General features: G+C 35.2%; 5 protein-coding genes across 8 annotated transcripts in view; 2 read left to right on the top strand and 3 right to left on the bottom strand.

Annotated features, from left to right (window-relative positions):
- Positions 1 to 290: 290 nt before the first annotated feature.
- LOC110372069 (heparan sulfate glucosamine 3-O-sulfotransferase 3A1) lies at positions 291 to 3,062 on the bottom strand. Its single transcript, XM_021328589.3, has 6 exons — positions 2,675 to 3,062; positions 2,164 to 2,372; positions 1,562 to 1,642; positions 1,296 to 1,469; positions 844 to 1,069; positions 291 to 586 (listed from the first exon to the last, which is right to left on the bottom strand). Exons 1-6 carry the CDS (start codon positions 2,783 to 2,785, stop codon positions 350 to 352), a joined length of 1,038 nt encoding a protein of 345 aa, XP_021184264.3. The 5' UTR covers positions 2,786 to 3,062; the 3' UTR covers positions 291 to 349.
- A 400-nt stretch (positions 3,063 to 3,462) lies between these two features.
- On the top strand, positions 3,463 to 4,820 carry LOC110372071 (uncharacterized). The gene is made up of 4 exons (XM_021328593.3): positions 3,463 to 3,704; positions 3,779 to 4,022; positions 4,129 to 4,314; positions 4,648 to 4,820. The coding sequence occupies exons 1-4, from the start codon at positions 3,553 to 3,555 to the stop codon at positions 4,723 to 4,725; spliced, it is 660 nt and encodes a 219-aa protein (XP_021184268.2). The 5' UTR covers positions 3,463 to 3,552; the 3' UTR covers positions 4,726 to 4,820.
- Positions 4,821 to 4,978: 158 nt separating this feature from the next.
- On the bottom strand, positions 4,979 to 7,415 carry LOC110372070 (hydroxyacylglutathione hydrolase, mitochondrial). Of its 4 annotated transcripts, none has more exons than XM_021328592.3 (5): positions 7,262 to 7,415; positions 6,320 to 6,548; positions 5,890 to 6,116; positions 5,578 to 5,807; positions 4,979 to 5,490 (listed from the first exon to the last, which is right to left on the bottom strand). In XM_021328592.3, exons 2-5 carry the CDS (start codon positions 6,487 to 6,489, stop codon positions 5,350 to 5,352), a joined length of 768 nt encoding a protein of 255 aa, XP_021184267.1. In that variant the 5' UTR covers positions 6,490 to 6,548; positions 7,262 to 7,415; the 3' UTR covers positions 4,979 to 5,349. The 4 variants fall into 4 exon arrangements, with proteins under 4 accessions (XP_021184267.1, XP_021184265.1, XP_049699487.1 ...); XM_021328590.3 differs by lacking the exon at positions 7,262 to 7,415 and adding an exon at positions 7,075 to 7,255; XM_049843530.2 differs by lacking the exon at positions 7,262 to 7,415 and adding an exon at positions 6,837 to 6,888.
- Positions 7,416 to 7,531: 116 nt separating this feature from the next.
- LOC110372067 (small subunit processome component 20 homolog) lies at positions 7,532 to 19,249 on the top strand. Its single transcript, XM_021328586.3, has 14 exons — positions 7,532 to 7,710; positions 7,923 to 8,209; positions 8,346 to 8,679; positions 8,758 to 9,987; positions 10,067 to 13,506; positions 13,701 to 13,865; positions 13,969 to 15,016; positions 15,163 to 15,389; positions 15,747 to 15,912; positions 16,270 to 16,452; positions 16,747 to 17,295; positions 17,662 to 17,850; positions 18,199 to 18,459; positions 18,818 to 19,249. Exons 1-14 carry the CDS (start codon positions 7,666 to 7,668, stop codon positions 18,998 to 19,000), a joined length of 8,307 nt encoding a protein of 2,768 aa, XP_021184261.3. The 5' UTR covers positions 7,532 to 7,665; the 3' UTR covers positions 19,001 to 19,249.
- Positions 19,250 to 21,291: 2,042 nt separating this feature from the next.
- Positions 21,292 to 22,684, bottom strand: part of LOC110372075 (uncharacterized) — a 45,981-nt gene continuing 44,588 nt past the window's right edge. The window contains exons 6-7 of the mRNA XM_021328599.3: positions 21,921 to 22,058; positions 21,292 to 21,619 (exon numbers count right to left, since the gene is read on the bottom strand). Of these exons, the coding sequence (XP_021184274.1) occupies positions 21,348 to 21,619; positions 21,921 to 22,058 (410 nt within the window). The 3' untranslated portion in view covers positions 21,292 to 21,347. The remainder of the gene's footprint in view (positions 21,620 to 21,920; positions 22,059 to 22,684) is intronic.

Consider the following 22,684-nt stretch of genomic DNA (forward strand, 5'->3'; position numbering starts at 1 on the left):
ATATCGTATTTACACAGTGTGCTTTTATTCACCATTTTGTGGACAAAAAAGTTTGAATGCCCAAGTAGTCAAACACTTCGTCGATTCTCAAATTTAAATATCATTGATATCAACAGATAAATGGTTGGTCTGAGTACCCTTGTTGGTGGTGTATATTATATACATCATATGTATACGTTTTCCCGTAAACATGTTCAGATATACCGTTTATTAGGATGCTCAGAAACCGGGCCATAAGCGCTGCTTTTGATTTGACTATTCGCACATTAATAGGTAGGTAAGTATACAAAATAATTTTATAGGTAGTCACTGTTCTTCATCAATCCAAAAAGTTCAAAATCACAACTTTTTAAGGCCATCCGAAGTTCATTCCGGCCAACTGGTAAAACCTTTCGTTGAACGGCCTGTAGAAGTCTCTCAGTCTTTCTAAAGTTTTCGCGTCTATGTGAGGATGGCTTCTGCCTTTCGTCTTGCCAAGACAATGTGGAGTGGAACGACTCTCAGATTTCAGGAGACAAGGAAAGCCTTTCGTGGAATTGAAATAAAAATGCTTTTCAGTTATCACCCGCTTCAAGCCCAGGAATTCCTGTAAGGAAATTTTAAATATTTAGTAGAATTGACCAAACCCCTAAGACTTTTTATTAGGTAGGTAAAACTAGCATATGGCCTAATATAAATCCTCTCAATTTTGGAACAAATTAAAGTGCTAACCAATGTCAGTTTTTGAGGATTAAATTCCGTACATATGTCTATCTTGATCCACTCTGGTTGGTATCAATGTAGAAAGGTATGTAATTGAAGAGTTCTTACTGGTATATGTGTCATTTAGAAGTATTTTATTACCTGCACTCTAGCCATTTCAGCAGCAGGATCAGCAACGAGCCTCTCACCACTGATGAGCAGTAACCTTGGCCTAGGAAATCTTCGTAGCCACCGTCTCAACGGTCGCGCATATACGCCCAGCCTGACGGGCGGCCAAGATGCGTCCACTACGGAGGGTGCTCCGCCCCAGGCGGCGGAGCTGTTCACTAAGGCTAGGTCTTCGAAGCGAGGGAGCGCTGGTCTTTTACTGAGAATTAGAAGAACTATTATTTTAATGCCAACTTTAAAATAACTACAGGACCACACAGGACAGGGTTAAACCATTTTCTTAACACTTTTGGGGGAGTTTTGAGTATCATTTGTATATGGAGTTCTAAAAATATGAAAAAAGGAAAAATATTTATATTTTGCTGTGTTTCTTCAGAATAAAAAATGTTATTGCTGAACGTTAGAGTCCAAAATAAAAAGGTTACCTGGCTGACTGCGTATAATCACTGATGGCCCTCGTAACTGGATCCCGCACTACTGCTAACAGTTTGACGCTGGGGTTCATGGCGTACACCCGTCTAGGTGCTGACCTCGTCACCCAGTATGAAGGGGTCTTTTCCATCGTAATCTGACCTTCAAGTGTTGGTGGCATTTTATCCCTGAAAAACATGGACAAATGGGATGATCTTGATTACCTACTCTGAATTGCGTGGACGTACCTTGAGAAATGTAGGTAATATTCTGTACCTACCTGTACCATTCGAAGCCTTTGTGATAGAATTTATCAAAGAAGTGCACCTCTGACCCCGCTGCCCTGACATCTGGATGTAATCTGTATGTACAATAGTGCATCAAGGTTAATAGATAGATGTAAGCTGCGTAAGTGAATTAATATTAACACTTATATGCATCACCCATGTAAATTGATAAAATTTCTACGGTATTTCAAAACACACCACGTTATTTCTAAAATTTTAAAAACAAAAAAACATTTTATTTACATTTGACTTAACGAATCTTATCGTACGAAAGTACGTATGAAAGTAGGCAATTAAAATCAAAAATAATTTCTAATGATTTTTCCAGAATTTCGATATTCTGCGTAAGTAAATTGAATCCACTTATATTCATCACCCATGTAAATTGATAAAATTTCTACGGTATTTCAAAACACACCACGGTATTTCTAAAATTTTAAAAACAAAAAAACATTTTATTTACATTTGACTTAACGAATCTTATCGTACGAAAGTACGTATGAAAGTAGGCAATTAAAATCAAAAATAATTTCTAATGATTTTTCCAGAATTTCGATATTCATTTCCAGTCTTCTCTTTAGAAGCAACCGCTCACCTCAAAAACTCCAGCAGTGCCCTCGTCCCACATTTCTTAACCCCTATAATAAGTGCGTCGGGTAATCTCTTGACCGGCACTTGGTTTTGCTTCAGCCGCCTGTACTTGTAACTCTCGTCTACACTGAACCCAAACAACGAAGCGAAGCGAATGCTTGCAGCCCTGTACTTTGATATATGCTGCTTTAGTTGTAAGTATTTTATTGTAAACTGAAAAAATACATTAAATAAAATGTTATAAGTTTATAACAAACTTCCATCAAATAATACATTTAAACCGGCAACCCGGTTAAATAAATACTTTAAACGAACCGGGGCATATTTTGTACGGTGGTACTGGTTTGACCGCGTGGAAGGTGTACAAAGTTAATTAAACCAAAAACATTGAATTCAAAAAGTTATTTATAATTTTGGCCCATTAACGATCACATGACGACCACTGGGCCATCAAATTAATATTTAATTAGCTGAATCCTATTTTAATAAATTTTTAAATAGTGCGCATCACTCACCTTGTTTTCGTCAACTAAGCAAGAATTCAATGAATAGCATAAATATAAGAGAAAGAATAATATAAAACAAATAAACATCGTCCTCTTTGATATCACTGAGATCCATCTCATTGCGATTGTTCGGATTCATTTGTAGAGCTTTCTTTCTACTTTCGCCAATAAACTAAATTCACTGTACTTAACATTTTACAAGAATCTTTCTATTGAAAGAACTAATATTTTATAGTTAAAAAACTAAAATCTTCATGTTTTAAGGTTAATTGATATGCATAACACTGCAGAGTTCACGCTGAACAAGCAGTGTTTATGAACGATCGATGTAATTTTCTTTGCAGCCTGCTCGAATCACGATGCGCGCAATCGCTGTCGATTCGACACGGAGTCAGTCGGAAAATCGCATTTCGCGCGAAGGTAATTTACCGCCCCTAATCCCACTAGTGTATTTCCGGTTTTTCCTGAAAGTTCTGAATGTTGGTATTCTTAGGAAAGTTAGTTTTCTAACCATAAACGTGAACTTTAAGTTGATACAATTTCGTAAGCAATAATTTCACGAATATTTTTTTTAACTCTATAGTTATTTTATGTTTTCTAAAAATTCAGTATAATCTTCAGCTTCGTCATGTATCGGAATTTTCCGCGTTCCAGAACTACAACGGAAATTGTTAAATAGTTTTAGCATGAAGGAAAGAGATAACATGACAAGCAGTCAGTGAGACAGAACAAGACAGTGGTACGTTTGTTTATGGTTCGTGAGCCATGGACAAAACAAGTTGCACAAGGCTGCCAACATGATTTGTGAAGAACTAGTTTTGACAGCCGACAGCTAAATAAAAAGAAATTTGATCGCGTTGAACTTTGAAGCTGTGAAATAAATTAAAATGACAGTCCAACAGATTAACTCGAATATTTCTGACGACTCAGATGATATGGTTAGTTTACCATCCGAAGAGGAGATTTATAGGCGAAAATACCAGTTGTTGTTGGAGCGATGTGAAGTCTTACAACAGGATAACGAAAGAATTATTACTAGGTTTGTGTTTTGAGCTTTATTTCTGGTGATAAACGTTGTTTGTTCGTGCGTGGGCTAACAGAATATTGTTGCAGAATACATGAAGCGAAGAAAATAACCAAGCGCTACCGGAAGGACATTAAATTGTTGGTGGAGCGATTGGATAGGCATGGCGATCAGTTCAGAACTGTATGTTTGGAGGTGGAAACTAAACCTGAGGTGATAGTGCGACCGCCCAGAGCTGGGGGGAAAACTCAAGCTGTGTCTAAACAAACAGATAAACAGAATGCTGGGGCTGCTAAGAAACCTGGACCCAAAAGAAAAAGCAAAGCAGACAAGGTAAAATAATTGCATTATCTACATACAGAGTTGCCAGACATTTACCTAGACTGCCTGACTTTATAATCCATATGTTAGGAACTCATAAAACTCTATTATTTTCTAGCCTGAAAGAGATCCTAATGCTCCCAAAAAGCCATGCAATGCATTCTTCCAATTTTGCCAAGAACAGCGGCCTTTAGTTGTTGCTGAAGCCGAAGCTAACTCTGAGTTGGGATCTGAACCTTCGAAACAAGAAGTCACGAGGCAACTGGCGTCACGATGGAGAGCACTCAATAATGAAGAAAAAAGGGTAAGATTCTTTATATGACAGTGCTAAAGACAGTGGAATTTAGAAAGGAATAAACCATTGCTAATTAATTTCCCAAAGAATAGCATCAAATGCAAACAAATCATATTAGGTAGTGAATTATCAATTTATAATGTAAAAATCATTATCACTTTTCAATGTTATTTTATAACATAAGAACACCTATCCAAACCAAATGTTTAGGCTTTGCTTGGACTATTTAGTAGATGGTTTATGTGAAGTTTGCACAAAATCAGTAAAGCTGGTTTTCATTTATTTACATGCACATTTGCAATGTACTGGTCCAGTACATTATAAAAGATTGTATTTTTCCAGGTATATGTGGCAATGTTTGAGAGATCTAAGGAAAAGTATGCTGAACAAATGTCCGCCTACATAAAGAAGGAGCAATGACATTCACCAACACCTGCCAATAATAGCACTTAATTTTCTTGTGATCATCAGCTTTAAGGTTAGGTTAACTATTAAACAGTATTTTGTAAGGAAAACTTGTTTGAATTTCCCTTCTGTCCCAATAATACATCTTCAGAAATAACTGATATTCAAGTCCTTGAATAGGTACAACGATTGTCCTAACCCATTTCTGGTAAAAAAATATGCTTGATAATAATCTAAAACTGTAAATTTGTGTAAAGAAACAAGTAAATTGGTTGGCCAGGTCAGAATTTATTTATTAACACTACAGTTTTCTTATGACCAATATAATATTTTTTTTTGACATAGAACACCAACTACTGCCTAGCCTATATTTAAGACAAATATTATTATAAAAAAAAAATTGTTGTGCATAAACTACTAAATAGATGTAAATAAAATATATACAGAAATTTTTGCTATGCAAATCACATTAGATAAATTTTAGACCATAAGTATCACCAAGGTTGAAGTAGACACACTAAATGCATTTTTAACTAATGCTGGCTAATAATTCGGATTCTACTACATACAACCAAGGCGACAGAATTAGGTTGACAAATGCACATTCATATGAAGGTAAGTAACACTGGATATTTTATTTTAATGGAAAGAATCTTTCTCCAATCGAATGTTCTTCATGGTCTCAATAGCTGATCGTGACTGTGCATGGTTCATCACAGTCGGTTCAAACACCCTCATGAATGGATTGTACTTCTTTTCCTCTCCGATTGTTGATGGCACCTGTAAAAATTAATTAAAAGAAATTATTTATAAATACTTGCACTATGTAATTTCCTATTATAGGTAAACAGGTATATAAAAACATACCGTAGGTTTTCCCTCTTCTCGCCTCTCCTTTGACCAAGTAATTTTGTTGAGAACCTCAATATTATTTGGTTCAACATGTGCAGCAAACTTAAGATTCTGCAGAGTATACTCATGGCCACAGTAGACCTTGGTCTCCTCTGGTAAGCTGCCTAGGATCGACATGGCATTGTACATCTGTTCTGCATTGCCTTCAAAGAACCTTCCGCAACCAGCGAGGAATAAAGTGTCACCTAGAATATTATAATCATGTAATTAGTATTGCATTACGAGCTAAGCTATCTACAGGTACAGGTTACGAGCTAAGCTGTCTACCTGTAAACACAACCGATTCTGATGCATCATCAGGAGCTGTTACGTAATAACACATATGCCCTGTTGTATGGCAAGGAGTGAACAGGCATTGTACCAGCAAATTACCAACACTAAACATAGTGTTATGTTGCACTTTCTTTGTCAGAGCTCCGATGCGTTCATCGCCACCATATATCTGGAGATCTGGTACCTGTTTGGCAAGCTCTTCATTTCCCCCAGCATGATCCCTGTGAGATAGAAACGTGTGTCAAATAATACAGAGACTCCTATATTTACGTTATAGTTTGTAAATATTTATTGTGCAATTACAGCTTTATCTCGAAAGATAGTAATTTATATCAGACTGAAACTGCAAATAATATATAATAAATGATACAAGTACACCCTTAATTTTACTTATTTATAGTAATTTCGAAAATAGACAGCATACCAGTGATGATGCGTAGTCAGAACTGTAGTCAGTTTTGCACCATGTTCTTTGACAGCTTGCAACACACTCTTTGGTTCCACTGGATCGACAACGGCAGCCTCCTTGGTGGCTCGGTCAACTACCAGGTACATGTAGTTGTCCTGTAGGGCGGGCAGTATCTTAATGTCCATGTTTCCGAGTTGATGGTGTTCTTGACTGCTGTGTGCTTCGCGCTGGTTCCGTATAAGCACTGAAAATAAAATAATTTTATATCATTTTTTTGCGTCCATAATTATGTACATTTTACTCTTGTACCGAAATGACTGTGCTGTCTAAATGATGAAACAATATAACAATATAGATTGGACCTGAGTATCTAATACTTACTAGACTACTTACAGTAGGCGACTGTAAATAATGATATACTTATTGTAACAGCAACTATAGTTTCATTTCAAGGTTAATAAAAAAGATAACAGCTTATGTTTAATTAATGAATGACTATGCTACTTTAATACTAGAAAGATTAATAAAGTACGTTTTTTGGTCCGATTCAATCTATTTAATTTATACATCCTTGTAGCTGCAATATTCCAAGATGTAATACTAATCAATAGTTTGAAAAAATAAATGACTTTCATAACGTTTCTAACGACAACCTTATTCTTTTTATTTTGAGCATGTAGCCCATGGCATAAAACAAAAAGACAGGCAAAATTATCATCAACAATCGGTTGTCAAGATACGTACGAAATAAAATTTAATTTTCATAATACCTTGGAAATACAGCCTCGTTAGCTGCTGCGATATGCCTAACGGCAAAGAATTTACAAATCTGGCCAACATTGCATTAATTAAAACGTGTCCGATATTTATAAAACAATATTTCAGATATCTTTTCTATTTTTTTGATATTTTAGTAAAATTGATAACAAGCTTGGAAAAACAAAATACCGAAAATACCTTATCAGTCAGCTGGTGTTTTGACAGCTATTTCTAGAATACAAGGAGTTTGAGGTTGTGATACTTTTTTGGCACTGAGGAGGCATTTCTTGAATGAATGAGATTACAATAATTTAACAGCAATCTTATTTAGATAAGTAAAGCAATTTAATATTATGCGGTACTTTTGATACTTATTGGCTGTTTAGAGCTGCAGTATTCGGTTTTCTTTAGTTTTAAATTATAAGACTATCCATATAATTTTATAGTCTGTGTTTTTTTGTTAGCTGTCGTTTGTCAATGCCAATACTGTCACTGTCATAGTGTCATGTGTGATGTGCATTTGTGTCGGCATGTGGATTTATTTACAAAAGTTTTCTGCAATTCTAAATGACTTAGTAAAACATTAGACGAATCTATTCACGATGAAGAGTAAACCTGTTAAACACAAGTCTACAAACACTTTCCGGGTAAGTCCTACGTATTTAATACTGTAAACTTTACAGGTGTTTTAGGTTAAGTGCGTGTTTTTAGATCTTAAAACTCGTATTTATCGAGAGTAATGATCATTTGTTCATATTTTTTGGTCCAAGATTTAAATTATGTTTAGATAATAAATCGTACTTCAGTATTCTAGTATCAAATCTCGTTGCCAGTATTTGTATAAAAATATTTTTTACAGTTTGTACCTTTTGCGGAGAGGATAAATGCTATTGACATCCGCCATGCTGCACTGTATCACATTGAGCATGCATACGCACAGCAGCCTGAAGAGAACGAAACTCATTTCTTTGTGGCCCTCCAAAAATGGCATGTGCTCAACTTGACTGAAAACTTTAAAAAGTTCCGCAAAGAAGTCTTTGGTATCATAACAGTGCCACAACTGGTTCACAAGAAAGAGGAAGTGGTTGAGATATTGGAGAGATATTTGAATTTAGAAGACCAGCTGTGCTTGCAGCCGTTGCTTGAGTAAGTAAAACTATAAAATGATGATATTACAAACACTTCTAAAAATTGTTGAATTCACAATCAAAGTATTCATATTGCAAATTAAATTTTTACTTCATAAATTGTGAGAGTTGTCATATTATCTTGTTCCTTTCAGAATTCTTGTATCGGTGGCAAAAGACCTAAGAGAAGATTTCTACCCATATTTTCCAAGATTCCTAGATGTTCTCATAAAACTGCTAAACACTAAGGATGCAGAAAGACTAGAATGGACCCTAGTCTGTTTAGCATTTTTATTTAAAGTACTAAAACCATACCTGAAGAAAGATGTTGCCGTTGTACTTAAGAGGATCATACCATTATTGAGTGAATCCCAACCACAGTACATAAATAATTTTGCGGCAGAAAGCTTTGCTTTTGTTGCCAGAGATATCAGGGATAAAAAGAAGTTTGTCAGTCTTATACTTAATTATTTGCAGACTAATGATGATGTAAGTATCTTAAACATATTTTTTACCTAAATATACTGAAAATGAAGAGTTTTCATTTAAGTGTTTTTTTTATTTCAGGCAATCACAGGTTGTGGCCATCTCATATTTGAAATATTGAGAGGTGTTACCGGTAAATTCCATAGCTGCATAGAAACTTTCCTACCCCTCCTGCTTCAGTACCTAAAAGAAAATAAAGAGCACCAAGAAGTACTGTTCAAAGTTCTAACACAAACCATAGAGGACAGTTTGCAGAGTATTTCACACAAGGAGTATGGTATCTTTTGGACAAGTGTTAATAAATTCACTGAAGAAATATTGAAGGAGGATGATGAAGAAAGCAAAGCACTAGAATACATTCTGAGACTTGCCGGCCAAGTTATAGAACACCAGAGAGGCAAATATTTAACAAACCCTCCTCAATTTGTCCTCTTATTAATAAAAGTAATTTGTGAGCAGTCTTCAGAGAGTGTTTTAGAAGTCTGTTCACAGATTGGGGCTGTGTTACTCCTATCCCCAAATGTGTCATTATCTCAAGAGCATGCAGGAATTATTGTCAAAGTCCTCCTGCCTTTACCATTCCCGAATATACTCATCAACTTTGTGCAAAATGTTATTGAGTACTCACAGTTTGATATGCACATATTACCCCCTTTCATCAAGTTTGTAATTCAGTCTAATTTTGATACTGAAGCTTTAGGGACACTGACTAAAATATGCTTGAAGAAATCCCCACTATCAATGAATGGTATAAAGTTATTTGAGTGGGTTAAATATCCTCTAGATTTCGGGAATAATCTACCAAAATTCATGGAACATTTTGAGCAGGTTTTGTCAGAGGACATTGAAAAATATGTAGAGGAACCGGTCAAGCTTACTAATGTTCTGTTCTGCTTGCCCCACATAGAGAAAGTTGATGTTGAGTATTGTATAAAAAGGTTGGGTACACTGATATCGAAACTCCTTGATATACTGAAGGGTTATAACCTGGAGAATCAACCCAAAGAGAACAAGTTCCATTGTGACACTACAGCATTATCAAAATGCGCTAGAAAAGTATTATTTATACTGTCAGTAGCACTTGAAAGCGCCATCCATATTTCAAGTTGTAAGAAGCTGAAAGAAATATGTGATATTGATGTGTTGTTGCCAGTAATACTGCCTTGTGCAGCTGACCCTAATTATCTGTGTTCTTTGCACATCATTGATCTTTATTTAACGGCTTATGAACATGAGAATGGATTGACTTATCCATATTTGTCTCTGGTTGACTCATATTTGAAGACTAACGTGTCTTCGCCTTTTCATGTGGTAAGTGTTCTGAAATACTTAAATTTACAAAGCCATATCTTAATTTGTAAATGAAATATCGCTATTTTCTAACTTTCAGGTCCGTCTTCTAACCACACACATTTACAAATTATTCGAGAATGTAGAGGAACTAAACAAAACAGTTGAAGTGGGAGGTACCGTCGAAAAGTTCTCAATCTTTAGCAGATGCTACTCAGTTGAGTCCATTACACCATCTATTCAGGAATACAGAGCTCAATTAAACATGTTGCAAAAAATGACTTTCAACACAAGTCAGTATGCCTTAGCCAAAGACACTGATTTCCATCTTTTTGCGCTAAACTACATGTTAGGTGTTCTATACGTAAACTTCAAGTTACTCTGGGAACCTGTAACTGAATTCATAGCAGGATATGGCAATGCCCTAAATGTTGACGATTTCTGGCCAACTTTTCATAACGCTCTCGAATCTTCGTTCTTGAATGCAAAGAAGAATCTTAAGCAGTTTCAATTTGATGATGAAATAGATACGAATGTCGATATCTTACAAAAATTGTACTCAGATTACAATAGCATATCTGAAAGACCTGATTTGTATAACTATAGAAATCTGATTTTAAAAGTGATGATGAATTGTATTCAAGTTTGTGAGGCAAGAAATCGTGATGTCGTAGTTTTGTTCTTGAATTTCATTGAAGAAGAATACAGAAGGAATGATAACATGAATGCTCTGAAAATTGATATGGAGTTAAGAGACAATAATAAAATGGAAGTTGATGAAGAGAAACCAGAGGAAAATACAGATAATATAGAAGATATAATTGAAGAAATTGATGATGCAAAAGAAACCGTTTCAGGGAAGATAGTGTTCAAAACTCTAATCAACATAATGCAAGTTCTCTCTCAGTTTAAGAATCCAAGAGCTTTGCACAAAGAACCAGTGTTCTGGGAACTTTACATGGAATTTATAAAACACAAAAATCCAGGTCTTCAGAAATACGCCTTAGATTGCGTTTTGAACTACAAGAACAAGAATGTTACTCAATACAAGAGTAATTTGTGCAATTTGGTTGATGAGAAGAAGTTCAAAGATGAACTGACTTTATTCAAAATTACTGAAGATGCAAAGAGTATTCAACCTGAAGATAGGGAAGATGTAGTTCCTATAATACTAAGAATACTTTATGGTAAAATGACGTCAAAACTAGCTGCCGAAAAGAAAGGAGGTGGGCAGACAAGAAGGTCGCTAATAATGCGGTACTTAGCTGGTTGCAATGAAAATGAACTGAAAATGTTCATTGAAATGGCATTTTCGTTCTACAAACAATATTTGGATATGAAACCTCGTGAAATATTTGAAAAAATATCCTCAGATATAGATTTGAAGTCTGTAACTAGTCCTGGAAAACTCCATAGTATTTTGAATTTGTTTGAAGTTGTTCGTGAATATTTTGGAGGGTATATGAATGATGAGTTACTGTCTCAACTCTTTAACATATATTTTGCCATCTGCTCTACTGTAGCAGTTGTCTTAACTCAAGGAGATAAAGTACATGTAGGTTATGTGAAAGTGATGAAAAACCTTCGTACTCTCGCGTTAGGTACAACGAGGAAACTGTTTGAACAGTTTACGAAATATCCTTGGAATAAAGACGAATTATATGTCATGTACGAGACATTAATATGGCCATTGATGCCTAAATTACATATTGAAGGTATTCATAGCCCAACAGCACTATTGAGACTTCTGAACGCATGGTGTCAGAATCCTCGATACTACATTTTACTCATCACGAGCTCAGAAAAGGACGCAATAAGTCCATTCCCAGCTATTTTCAAACTTTTACTAGCTCCTAAAACGACACCTGGCGTTGTTAATATGATTCTAGATATGATAGAAAAGTTAATAACTCTCACTGAAGATGAAGAAGACAAAGAGATTCCTAGGATAGAATCTTTCAATGTTTTACCAGTAGAAGCTCCAGAAAACGTAACCAATATCAATTTTGGTAGTAAAATTCTAATACCGCACATACCCAGTATATTAGAAGTGATGAAAAGGCGAATGGCCAATTCTGCGAAATCCAACACGGTAAATAAGAGAGATTTGCTAATACTTTCAAGAATTACAGAGTTGGTTGCATCACCGGAGCTTTGTGATGAACTATTGAATTTGCTTTTACCCATACTGGTAAAGAAAGTATGCATGAATATGGCGGAAGAAAATATGGAACACGCTGTGAATACAATCATCAATTTACTTGGACACAGCTCAAATCCTCAAGTTTATATAAAGAATATAGCAGTTTTGTTCAACAAAGTTGGCCCGATAGATGTTAGAAAATTGTTACTGAAACTACTTTCGTCGATTGCTGAAAGTGCGCCTAACAATAAAGAGGCACTTACCAGAATGGCTAACACGATTGCAGAAATGAATGCATTCAACAAAAGATGGATAGAACAGCCTGATTTTGACAGAAGAATAGACGCATACAAACAGATATATCAGTTACTAGAAAAAGATGAAATTGATATAGATCTTGCAATACTAATTGTCAACAATTGCTTCTACTTCATTCGTACAGAGAAAGACATAGGTTTGCGCGATAGTGCTGGTCTATGTTTGAAACGGATTCTACCAAAGCTTTTGATGAAGTACAGATCAACAACTGATGGCCAATTTTTAGTTAGGGATACAGTCCTATCACTAATTTCCACGGGTATAAGAGATACTAAAAACGAAATATTGAGAAACGAATGCATCAATTTACTTGGGGAGTTGGCAAGAGAATGCCCTGATGCTGACGTAGTAATCTCTGATTTAGCTCATTTCATTAACAAAGAAGATAGAGAAGTGGATTTCTTCGATAACATGTGCCATCTTCAAATGCACAGACGAGTGAGAGCATTGCTGAAATTCTGTAAAGTAGCCAAAAAGATGACGAAATGTCCTACTCCTAGGACACTGACTAACTTTATTTTACCATTAGCGTCGATGTATATTTGTGATGATAAGTATACGGATAAGAACACTTTAATAGACGCTTGTATTGAAGTGGTTTCTACCTGCTGTAGATTGCTACCTTGGTACCACTACGAAGTGATATTAAAACTTTACCTAAATAAAATGAGAAATTCTTCAGAACATCAAAAACAGTTGACTCGTATTTTAGTGGGAATTATTGACGCTTTCCACTTCGATTTCTCGAAAGTGAAAAATATTGAAATACCAAAAGCTTTAACGGCAAATGTACATAAGTTCAAAATGCCTAAAGTTAGTTCAGAAAATAAGGAGAATATTGAAAATGCAAAAGAGGTTAATGATGATGCTGATAATGAAAATGAAGCAGAAAATAAAGAGAATATAGATTTAGATGAAGAAAGTGAACTAAAGGCAGCAGATGACGAAGACGTTGAAGAAGAGGCGAGTAAAGAAGTTAACAATGTTCCTGCATTTGAGAGGATAACCAACGTATCGCCTTCAGTAGCTAAAAGAATTATCAAATCTTTGACGGCTGGATTATTGCCACAGTTGAATCGGTAAGTTGTATTTTATTTACGTAGTTAAGATTGTCGTAAATGAATTTAAGTTTGATGTCCGCTGCTACGACTGGAGTGGCTTTGATCTTATTTTGTCCATTTTAAGCAAGTCTATCCTATGCAATTCTGCAAAATCGGCTAAGTTATTGAATATTACAAAACTTGAATACAATACTTACTTCTGCTTTTTACAGTGCCATCGGTAAAATGACGGAACATGAAGAATCCCACAAGGTGAATCGTCGTAAGACAGGTTTTGATCGTCAAGAAGAGGACATGCTTCGAGTACCGATAGCTTTGGCGTTGGTCAAGTTACTGCAGAGATTGCCTGGTGATCTGCTCAAGCATCAGCTTCCTGGGTACGTTTTGAAAATACTACTTAATTTACTCATAAACAATTAATATTGGTCTCCTCTATGATGAAAGTCTCATAAAAGCTACATTGAATTTACTTATTTCTAGAATCATCATCAAATTGTGCTCGTTCCTAAAGTCGCCTCTGAAACAAGTGAGAATAACAGCAAGGGATATTGTCAAGAAGATAATGCTTACAGTCGGAACATCATACTTAGGAGTTCTTTTAGAACACTTAACTTTATTACTGACAAGGGGTTTCCAAGTACATGTCTTGGTTGCCACAATACACACAGTTTTAGACGCTTTAAAAACAGACTTCAAACCTGGAGATTTGAACGACAATCTTCATTACATACTCGATGTTTGTACCAACGATCTATTTGGAGTACTATCTGAAGAGAAAGAAGTTGATAAACTACACTACAAGACGCCAGAAGCAAAACCCAGTAAGAAAAGCTACGTAACACTTATGATAGTGTCCCAAAATATAACGGAACAGTGCCTTATCAACCTAATTTTACCGTTCAAAGAAGTCCTGCAGAAACATCATTCAAAGAAAATAGTTTTGAAAGTACAGGAAGCGTTAATGCATATAACAAGTGGTCTAGTCACTAATAAATTTATAGACATCGAATCTCTGTTCATATTCTTGTATGGCGTTGCCTCAAAAAGCATACCAGAATTTGTACTAGGTGCTCCAAAGAGAGAAATAACGGAAAAGCAAAGAGAGCAAATGCTAAGAGCTAAACCAGATTGTTTCATAATTCCTGAAACACCGAAGCGTAATAAAGAGTCTCAAGCTAAACATGTTAAAACTTCTGGGAAGGCAAACGCTCACGTTTTAATTGAATTCAGTTTGAATATTCTTTATGTTATTCTGAAAAGAGAGAAAGTGCCTAGAATGGATTGTCGAGCCTTCGTAGATCCTTTAATACCTTTATTAGTAGATGCATTGAAGAGTGATCATGTGAAAGTGACGACAGTTGCTATGAAGTGTATAGCAACTTTGTGGACGATCAGAGTCAGCACACCAACTTTAGAAGAGATGGTTCAAGATATTGTTAAGACAATATTCCTGACTTTACATAAATATGCGACGTTTGAAATTAGTAAGCAGCATGACAATTTCCATTTGGTTAGGACTGCTTTTAAGGTAAGCATATTTTTTTATGAATCAATCAGTCTATCTTGATAACTTTATAACAATTGAAGTAATTTCAAGGTGTATAGTAAAAAAAGTCCCAATTTATCTGTATTTCAATCTGTCTTCATTACTTAAAGATGTTTTTCACATTTCAGGCAGTAACAGTTCTAGTCAGAAACGTAAAATACTACAAACTAGAAGCAGATCAACTGAAGACTCTTCTTTTATATGCAGAAGAAGATTGTCAGAATGATGAGAAGCAATCCAATTCATTTTCTCTTCTCAAAGCTATATTAGAAGCGAGACTCGTTTCCAATGAATTGCATGAAGTTATGGAGAAAGTATCCAAGATTTGCATACTGAGTGAATCTGCAAGATCTCGGTAAGTAATAACCTGTTTTCTACGTATTTTTCTTACCTATATTTTGTATTAGAAGTTGTATTTTATTTGTTCATAAATCTAATGCTTATGTGTGTCCAAGGCCTATTCTCGATCATCCAGTAATCATTTTTTTTCTTGGCATTATATAAATAAAATTGCAGTCGTACAAAAAAGCTATTGTGCTAATTCAATGCCATATTTCAAGCGGATACCAAGCAATAATATAGCGTCATAGAACATTTTTAAACAATTTGTAAAAATCTGAGTGTACCTCAGGGTTCAATACTTAGCCCACCATTGATTGCAACTACATATTTTGCTGATTTTAAAATCTATATTTTAAATTATTTATTTCAGTGAGGAAGCTCGTGTGATATTCGTGAACTACTTAACTCACTATTCCCCGGGCAAGCGGTTGGAGAAATACATCGATTTCTTCGTGTCACAGCTCAACTATGAGTTGCAGCACGGCAGAGAGTCCTCGCTCAAGTTCCTAGAAATGATCATCAATAAACTTTTGGTGGTAAGTTTTATTATCTTTACTACTTTAGCCTTTTATTTCCAGAACTATTTTCCACATGTAAAGGGATTAAGAAAATGTTTCGATACTTAATAGCTCAGTGTAAAGTTTATTGTTGGATGCCGGCTTCTCCACTTCCAGATTTACATAATTTCATAACCTGTTCATTGTTTATTACTAAATACTGGTTTCAAAATTTATGTTATGACAAGTGTGTTAACATATTATATGTTTGCAACATAAGTAAGTTTTATTTTTATGTAAGTTTAAAGCCATTACCACCATTTCTTTCACGAGGACATCTTCAGTATAATACTAAATACACTTTTTAATTACAAAGCCTTTATTTTCCTCAACCAGGTGCAACTCTCAAAGCACGGTGCCCATCTCCTACTATCTCTAGGCGCCTGCATGCTAAACGATAGCGCGCCAGAATGCCGCGCGTCAGCCGCCAGTTGTATTGAAGCTATGTTAAAGAAATTCCCTCTGCAGGAGAGGAATAAGCTCTTCGATTTGGTCATGACTTTCTTCCAGGATAATCAGGTGGGTTTTGATTTTTTTTTTATGTTGCATACTTGCTGATTCCTGCTATTTCAGACGTGTCCTAAACAGGGAATGTGTAGGAGTTATCTATATCAAAAGCCTATAAATTGTTTTCGTCTGTCTTCTTCCCAGATATCATTGTTTCGTTTCAACCGTTTTACCGAAAATGCATAGCAAATAAAGTCACTTTTGCAGAATTTCCCCTTTTTTGGGAAGTCGGTTAAAAATAGGAAGGATTGTGTATGAAGAGAATATTTTTTGATGATCAAACCTTGATTCCTTTTATATTTCCAGCCAGTACACTTCGAACTAGCAGCACAACTAAGTACCCGTTTCGTCAACGTAGAACAAGACGAATTTAAGAACCGTCTCAACACAATTCTATCTTTAGTCAGTGGCAAAATATTATTACTAAGCAACGACATAACTGAGGGTAGATTCGTAAAAGTAATACTAGAGCAATCCGAAGATAAGACTGATGAGGATAAACAGAAAGAAAAAGACCACAGTTTAATACAAATATTGAATCTTATAGAAAAAATCACGTTTCATTGCGCGTCAAGTATGACTAACAAAAAGTATGTGAACGATTTTGATGATATAGCCCAGCATTGTAAAGCGTTATTAGCATATCCTCATGCATGGGTAAGGTTAAAATCTGCGAAAATATTAGGGCAGTTGTTATCTGTGGTCGATGCGGAAGAATTGGATAGTATTGTGAAGAAAAAGGTGGAAAGTGAAAGAGGTTTTATTTATGACGATACGGAGGATGTACTAAGGAGTTTGGTGTTGGATCTTTGTGCTCAGTATACGACTAGTGCTTCGAAGGAAATTGTTGATCAGGTAAGAAGGGCTTTTTATTTGTTAATAACCTCGAGTAGTTGAAATAAGGTTGAAAGCAGAGTTATTTATATTTGATGTATGTTACATTAAAATTGAACGTTTGTTTATGGTAACTCTGTTTTAAAGTTGTCGCATGATTCCAACCATGCCAATAGGTTGTATCAACTTTTCCTATGTAAAATATGGGTAATGGTTTCTTCCCATCTGTTGGTTTAAGATGACTTTTCGCCTTGATCATGACCCAATGACTTACATTGCCTTGACGATACTAACCTGTAACACATTTATTTTTTTCCCCACTTTGCTAGAAGAATGGTTATGATTTCACGAAACATTTTATTTACATTAATTTCATTTTCTCCACAGGTGACAGCAGTACTCTTCATAATCCTGAAACTGGTGCACTCTATGCCAAGTTTCAAGTTAGACAAAAAGTCTCAGAACGAAGGCGAAGAGTCGGAAGGTGGCAGTAGGATGAACATTCGCTGGATATTGTGGAAGTTGCGCAGAGCTATCAATGTGGAGGTCGCTAGAGCCCCTAGTAATATGGATATTGTAAGTATTGTGAATATTTTTTTTGAGTGAGATATATTTTTTGGTAATCGTTTTTGTTTTTATGTGACACTATGTCAGAATTTACAAAATAATACAGGTTGTGTATAGCCTCCCTGCCATATTCGGCTACAACAACTCTTACTAAACTTTGTCTAAAAAACTTACAAACAGCCTAAAACAACGCTTGTGGAGGCATAAATATTTTTTTTTAATTGCTGCAGTAGTTTGTTTTTTGTTTAAAGTTTCTTACTGCATCTTTAGTTAAATTACACACTTTGTTATCCAATCAAATTTCTGTTTTGTGCACTATTACATGCTTAGATCTAATCTACCTTTAAATCTTTGCAGAGAACATCAATATTCACAATGTGGACGCACGTCATAAGTTCTCTAGAGAACGAAGACGTAAACAAAATAGTGGACGTAATCCTCCCGCCGATTGTTCGAGAACTTTCCACCGGTGACGCGGCCACCCCGGCGACTGTCGCCAAGCAATTAGCTGGACGACTCGGCAAGAAGTTAAGAAGAAAGATTGGGGATATAGAGTATAGTAAGCTGGTCGCTGAGGCTCAGATGAAGCTGAATATTAAGAGGGCTGAGAGGAAAAAGGTGTGTTATTTTATGTTTATTTATAATGAAATAAGTCGATGCGATTCAAACGCACGAATTCTTTAATTGTATTTCACTACATTTGATATCTTGGGTCAATAGTTTAGAGTTCTCTCAATATATCAAGAAGCTTCGCTTAAATACAGTTACTTTCTAACTGGGACACAGTAAATAATTAATTAATTCCATATACTCGTATTTAGACCATAAACTTTCACGAGAACAATCCCGCATCTTGAAGATATTAGGGATATTTGGTTACTATTAAAAACGAATTGTGAATCCACTTTCTTAAAAACAGTTGATTTAGGACTAAATTCAATTAACTGTTGGATATTAATAAAATATTATCTTTCAGCTGCTCTTACAAGAGAAAGTCAACAATCCTGAAAAGGCAGCCAAGAGGAAATTACAAGTAAAAGAAAAGAAAAAGCAATCCAAAAAAGTAAAAATGGAAATGTTACAAGGCAAGAGACCGAGGCCCAAGAAACGAAAGGCTGACGATTTTGATATTGAAGACCAACTACTTAAGGACGATTAAGGAAATATAAAATGACGAGTTAGTGTAAACAAATTGTTAAAAACAATAGGATTTTTCCTATTGACAATCACTACTAGGATTATGTCTTTAAAGTTTTAAAGCCATGAAAAGCTTTGTATATTTAATAAGATATATTAGTCTTTTCTTTTGTTATATAACAAGAATAATTAAAGTTTAAGTTGAAGAAGTTATTTTTGGGTATACCTACCTAAATAAGGCGTTTGTAAATATAGTGTAAGTTGTTATTAAGAAAATAAACCATGTTTTTCGTAATACTGTTTTATATTTGAGCCATTTCTTTAAAAAATCTATAACAAACAATAATCTGAGTGGACCAGTTTAGTTCCTGAGATAAATGCATTTCACCAAATGAAACTAACAGTTTGGTATTCATCAATATTATAATATTCCTGTAAATTATGAAGTAGGTCGTGGGAATGGAAATAAAACATCATTGTATAATCAAAATAAATATATTGCTTTATGCATTCAAAGTATAAAAGAACAATTAACAAAAACACCGAACGAACAACATTCATCGAAATGAATTCATTACAATGGGAACGATGCTTTTTACAAAATGTGCTTCCAAGCATAGTTTTAATATTTTTTCATCAACAACTGCGTTGCTTACACATTTATTAGGGTTTTCTTAAATAAACTATACTTTAATTTATACTAATAATAATAATCCCATGCAATTTTACGTGAATAATTTTTACATGTTTCAAAATTTCTTAAACAAATTTTAAGGGTAGGCCCACTCAATCTAAGAGGCTATCTTTTGGTATAATTAAACTATACACTTCAATAATTACCCTTATGGCCGTTCTCATCACCTCTGGGCAAGTACCAGGTGAAACTTACCTGTAAGATAATTATAAGGATTATATTCCGATTTAATTTTGGATAATCTAATCCAGAGGTGGTGAAACTGGCTCTTAGCCTATTACGAATATAATAATATTAATATCTTAAAAAAAAATATAAAATAAAGTGGAAAAACCTCTTTCTTATAAAGAAAATGTGCGTCGGTGATACCAGAATCGGGTGGTAGCCATTTTTATACAATTTTTACTTACACCATAGACACGAATATTATTCTGTGTAGATATTTAATTCGTATGTGTATACAAGAGGTTATCATTATGTGTTCAAAAACAACACAACGTGAAACTTAATTTTAATATTTAATTATAAAATACACAATTAAATTAGATAATTAAGTATAATATTTTTCTTGATACTCAAAGCACCATAACTCTTAAAACACTATATATTATTTTTAAAATAATATGTAGCTTTAAAATTATTATTTTAATATCTGAAACTATTTTAGTTTTACCGTGTTTCTACAGCTAACAACAGTGAAATATTGAAATGTTATCTTAGGCCGGGAGCTCACATTTTGAACAATGTTACTATTTATCTAGAATTTATTATCTTGATTTAATTTACTGTAGAGAACGTTGATTATGAAAGCTTCTAAATTTTTATTCCTGAAGAATAGGTAGATAGAGCGATTGCTTAAATAAAAAACGTGAATAAAAGGTATTGTATAATTTTAAAATACAACAATAAAAAGGTAGGTCGTGAAATACGTAAAGTACAGTCGTAGAAAGAAGAAGTATAACAATAACATTAGTTGCAATGGACGGCAGCAAGCTCTGCGATTATCTAAAGCTTATTCAAATTCAAAGCGTAATGTTGGAGGAAAAGTCAGCTTCGTAGCTGTTAAGAATGTAAAGAGATCAAGAAACGGGAGGTATTACGTGTTTCTACGAAGCGTTGGAGGTAGCAAATAATATCTCTGTGAGTTATTTTCAATTATTTCTTAGTATTTCACATTAAATGAATGTCAAATGACATCTTCCCTGTTGCTGTTATTCCTGCTACTCAATATTTGAAAACCTTAAAATTGGTAATTGACTATGACTTGTTTGAGAAAAAAAATCTAGGGAAGATTTCAATCGAACTAGACCTGTTCACATAACACTGTTTTGTCGCCCTACGATGTGTAGGTATGTACCAACAGTTCACGTCAAATAATTTTGCCTCTTTGAAGTCCACTATTTGCTGCATCACGTGTGATTAGAATTGTTTGTTCATACATTTTCACTGTCGTGAAAATCACTTTTATACAAAAACTAGGCCAAATTCAAAATTGTATGTCTTTTGACGTGGACTGTACCTATATGTGACATTAACAGCCTTTTCACATTGGAGGATTTTTCGAGCGGACAAGCCGAGCAAATTCGTCCGTACGAACACAGCGGTTCCGCGCGGAAAATCCTCCAGTGTGAAAAGGCTGTATCTTACACCTGTGTAGGTACTATACCCAACAACTTTACAACAGCATGGCAGATATAGGGTTGTACCTCATAATCTTGGACAGCAGTATCCACAGTAGCGACGTCGTAGTTGCTAAAGCCACTCCTCCCCAGCCGAGTTCTAGAGACCAGGCGGTAGAGAACTCTCGCGCCGAGAGGAGGGAGAGTGCAGGCCCTCTCGGTCCCACGACGCCGTCGCCCGTGCCGTCCGCGTGAGAACTGCCGCGGGCGGACACGCGTTGGACGCGTTTAAAGTGAATGATCATTAGGGTGAACATTGCGAATAGACCTGGAAGCAAAGATCAGGTTAGGTGTTTTATTAAGTTTTTTGATGAATATTGTTACAAGTATTTTCCAACTTTCTTAATAGGTAGAGAGAGAGGTTTTCAGTCATAGTTGCCCCTATAATGTCACCTACAGGTACCAAAAGATGAGGTTACAACTCAAATTGAAGGAAAAAAAGGACCTTTAAAAATTAGATCCTTGCTCTAGAGTCTAGACTCTAGGTCTCACATGCTGTTTATCTCCATTCAAATTATTCCCGTTATTTTGTCCTATATTAAAAAGGGATATTTTTATAAGAAACTCACCAGCTAACAAATACATGACGCCAGTAATAAGTACAGCGCTGATCTGATGCTTGCAGATGCCGAAGGCGCCGACCAGAGCGGCGCTGCCTAGCACTATCAGGCAGACTAGAGCGCATGATATGGATAGATTCTGCATACCTGGAAACATAAAAAAATAAAGATTTTGAATACTAGCTGCTGAAGAAAATTTCATTATGAATGCTCCAATGTTAATTTGTCAGCGCGAATGCATAGCGTAGCTAAGTGTATGACCGCCAAACTTAGTGGCGGTTCGCAGCTAACTTCTGAGTACAGGTGTACGCTCTGTTTTACATAGAAATCTTTAATATGCAGCTATACTTGCGATGTTCTACCGCCATTAATTTAGGCATGAACCACTTACGCTTTTGGCTACAAGATGGGAAAACGACCTTTACACAATAAATCTGCATTTACTAGATCAAACTATCCGAAAATTAATGTCGGTTTACCCAAAAGCAGCCTTTCATGAATAATGAGGGTCGCGGAATCCCAAATATTTGTAGCTTATAAACACGTCGTAATGAATTCACATATTTATGAGCCCACGTCAAAGGCTTTAGTAATCGGCCTCTTTAATCATGTAAAGGGTTAGAGGCACGATTAAACGGCGCGGAAAATAAATTTCCGTCTCCCACTAGCTGAATATAAAAATATTGCAGCTCCATTAATATTTAATTCGTATATGGGATAATATGTGACCGCAACAGCTAGAAATATTTCTGTTTCTGAACTCAAAACGTTCA

Source organism: Helicoverpa armigera, chromosome 2 (assembly GCF_030705265.1).
Source record: "Helicoverpa armigera isolate CAAS_96S chromosome 2, ASM3070526v1, whole genome shotgun sequence".
In the NCBI taxonomy this organism is placed as follows: domain Eukaryota; kingdom Metazoa; phylum Arthropoda; class Insecta; order Lepidoptera; family Noctuidae; genus Helicoverpa; species Helicoverpa armigera.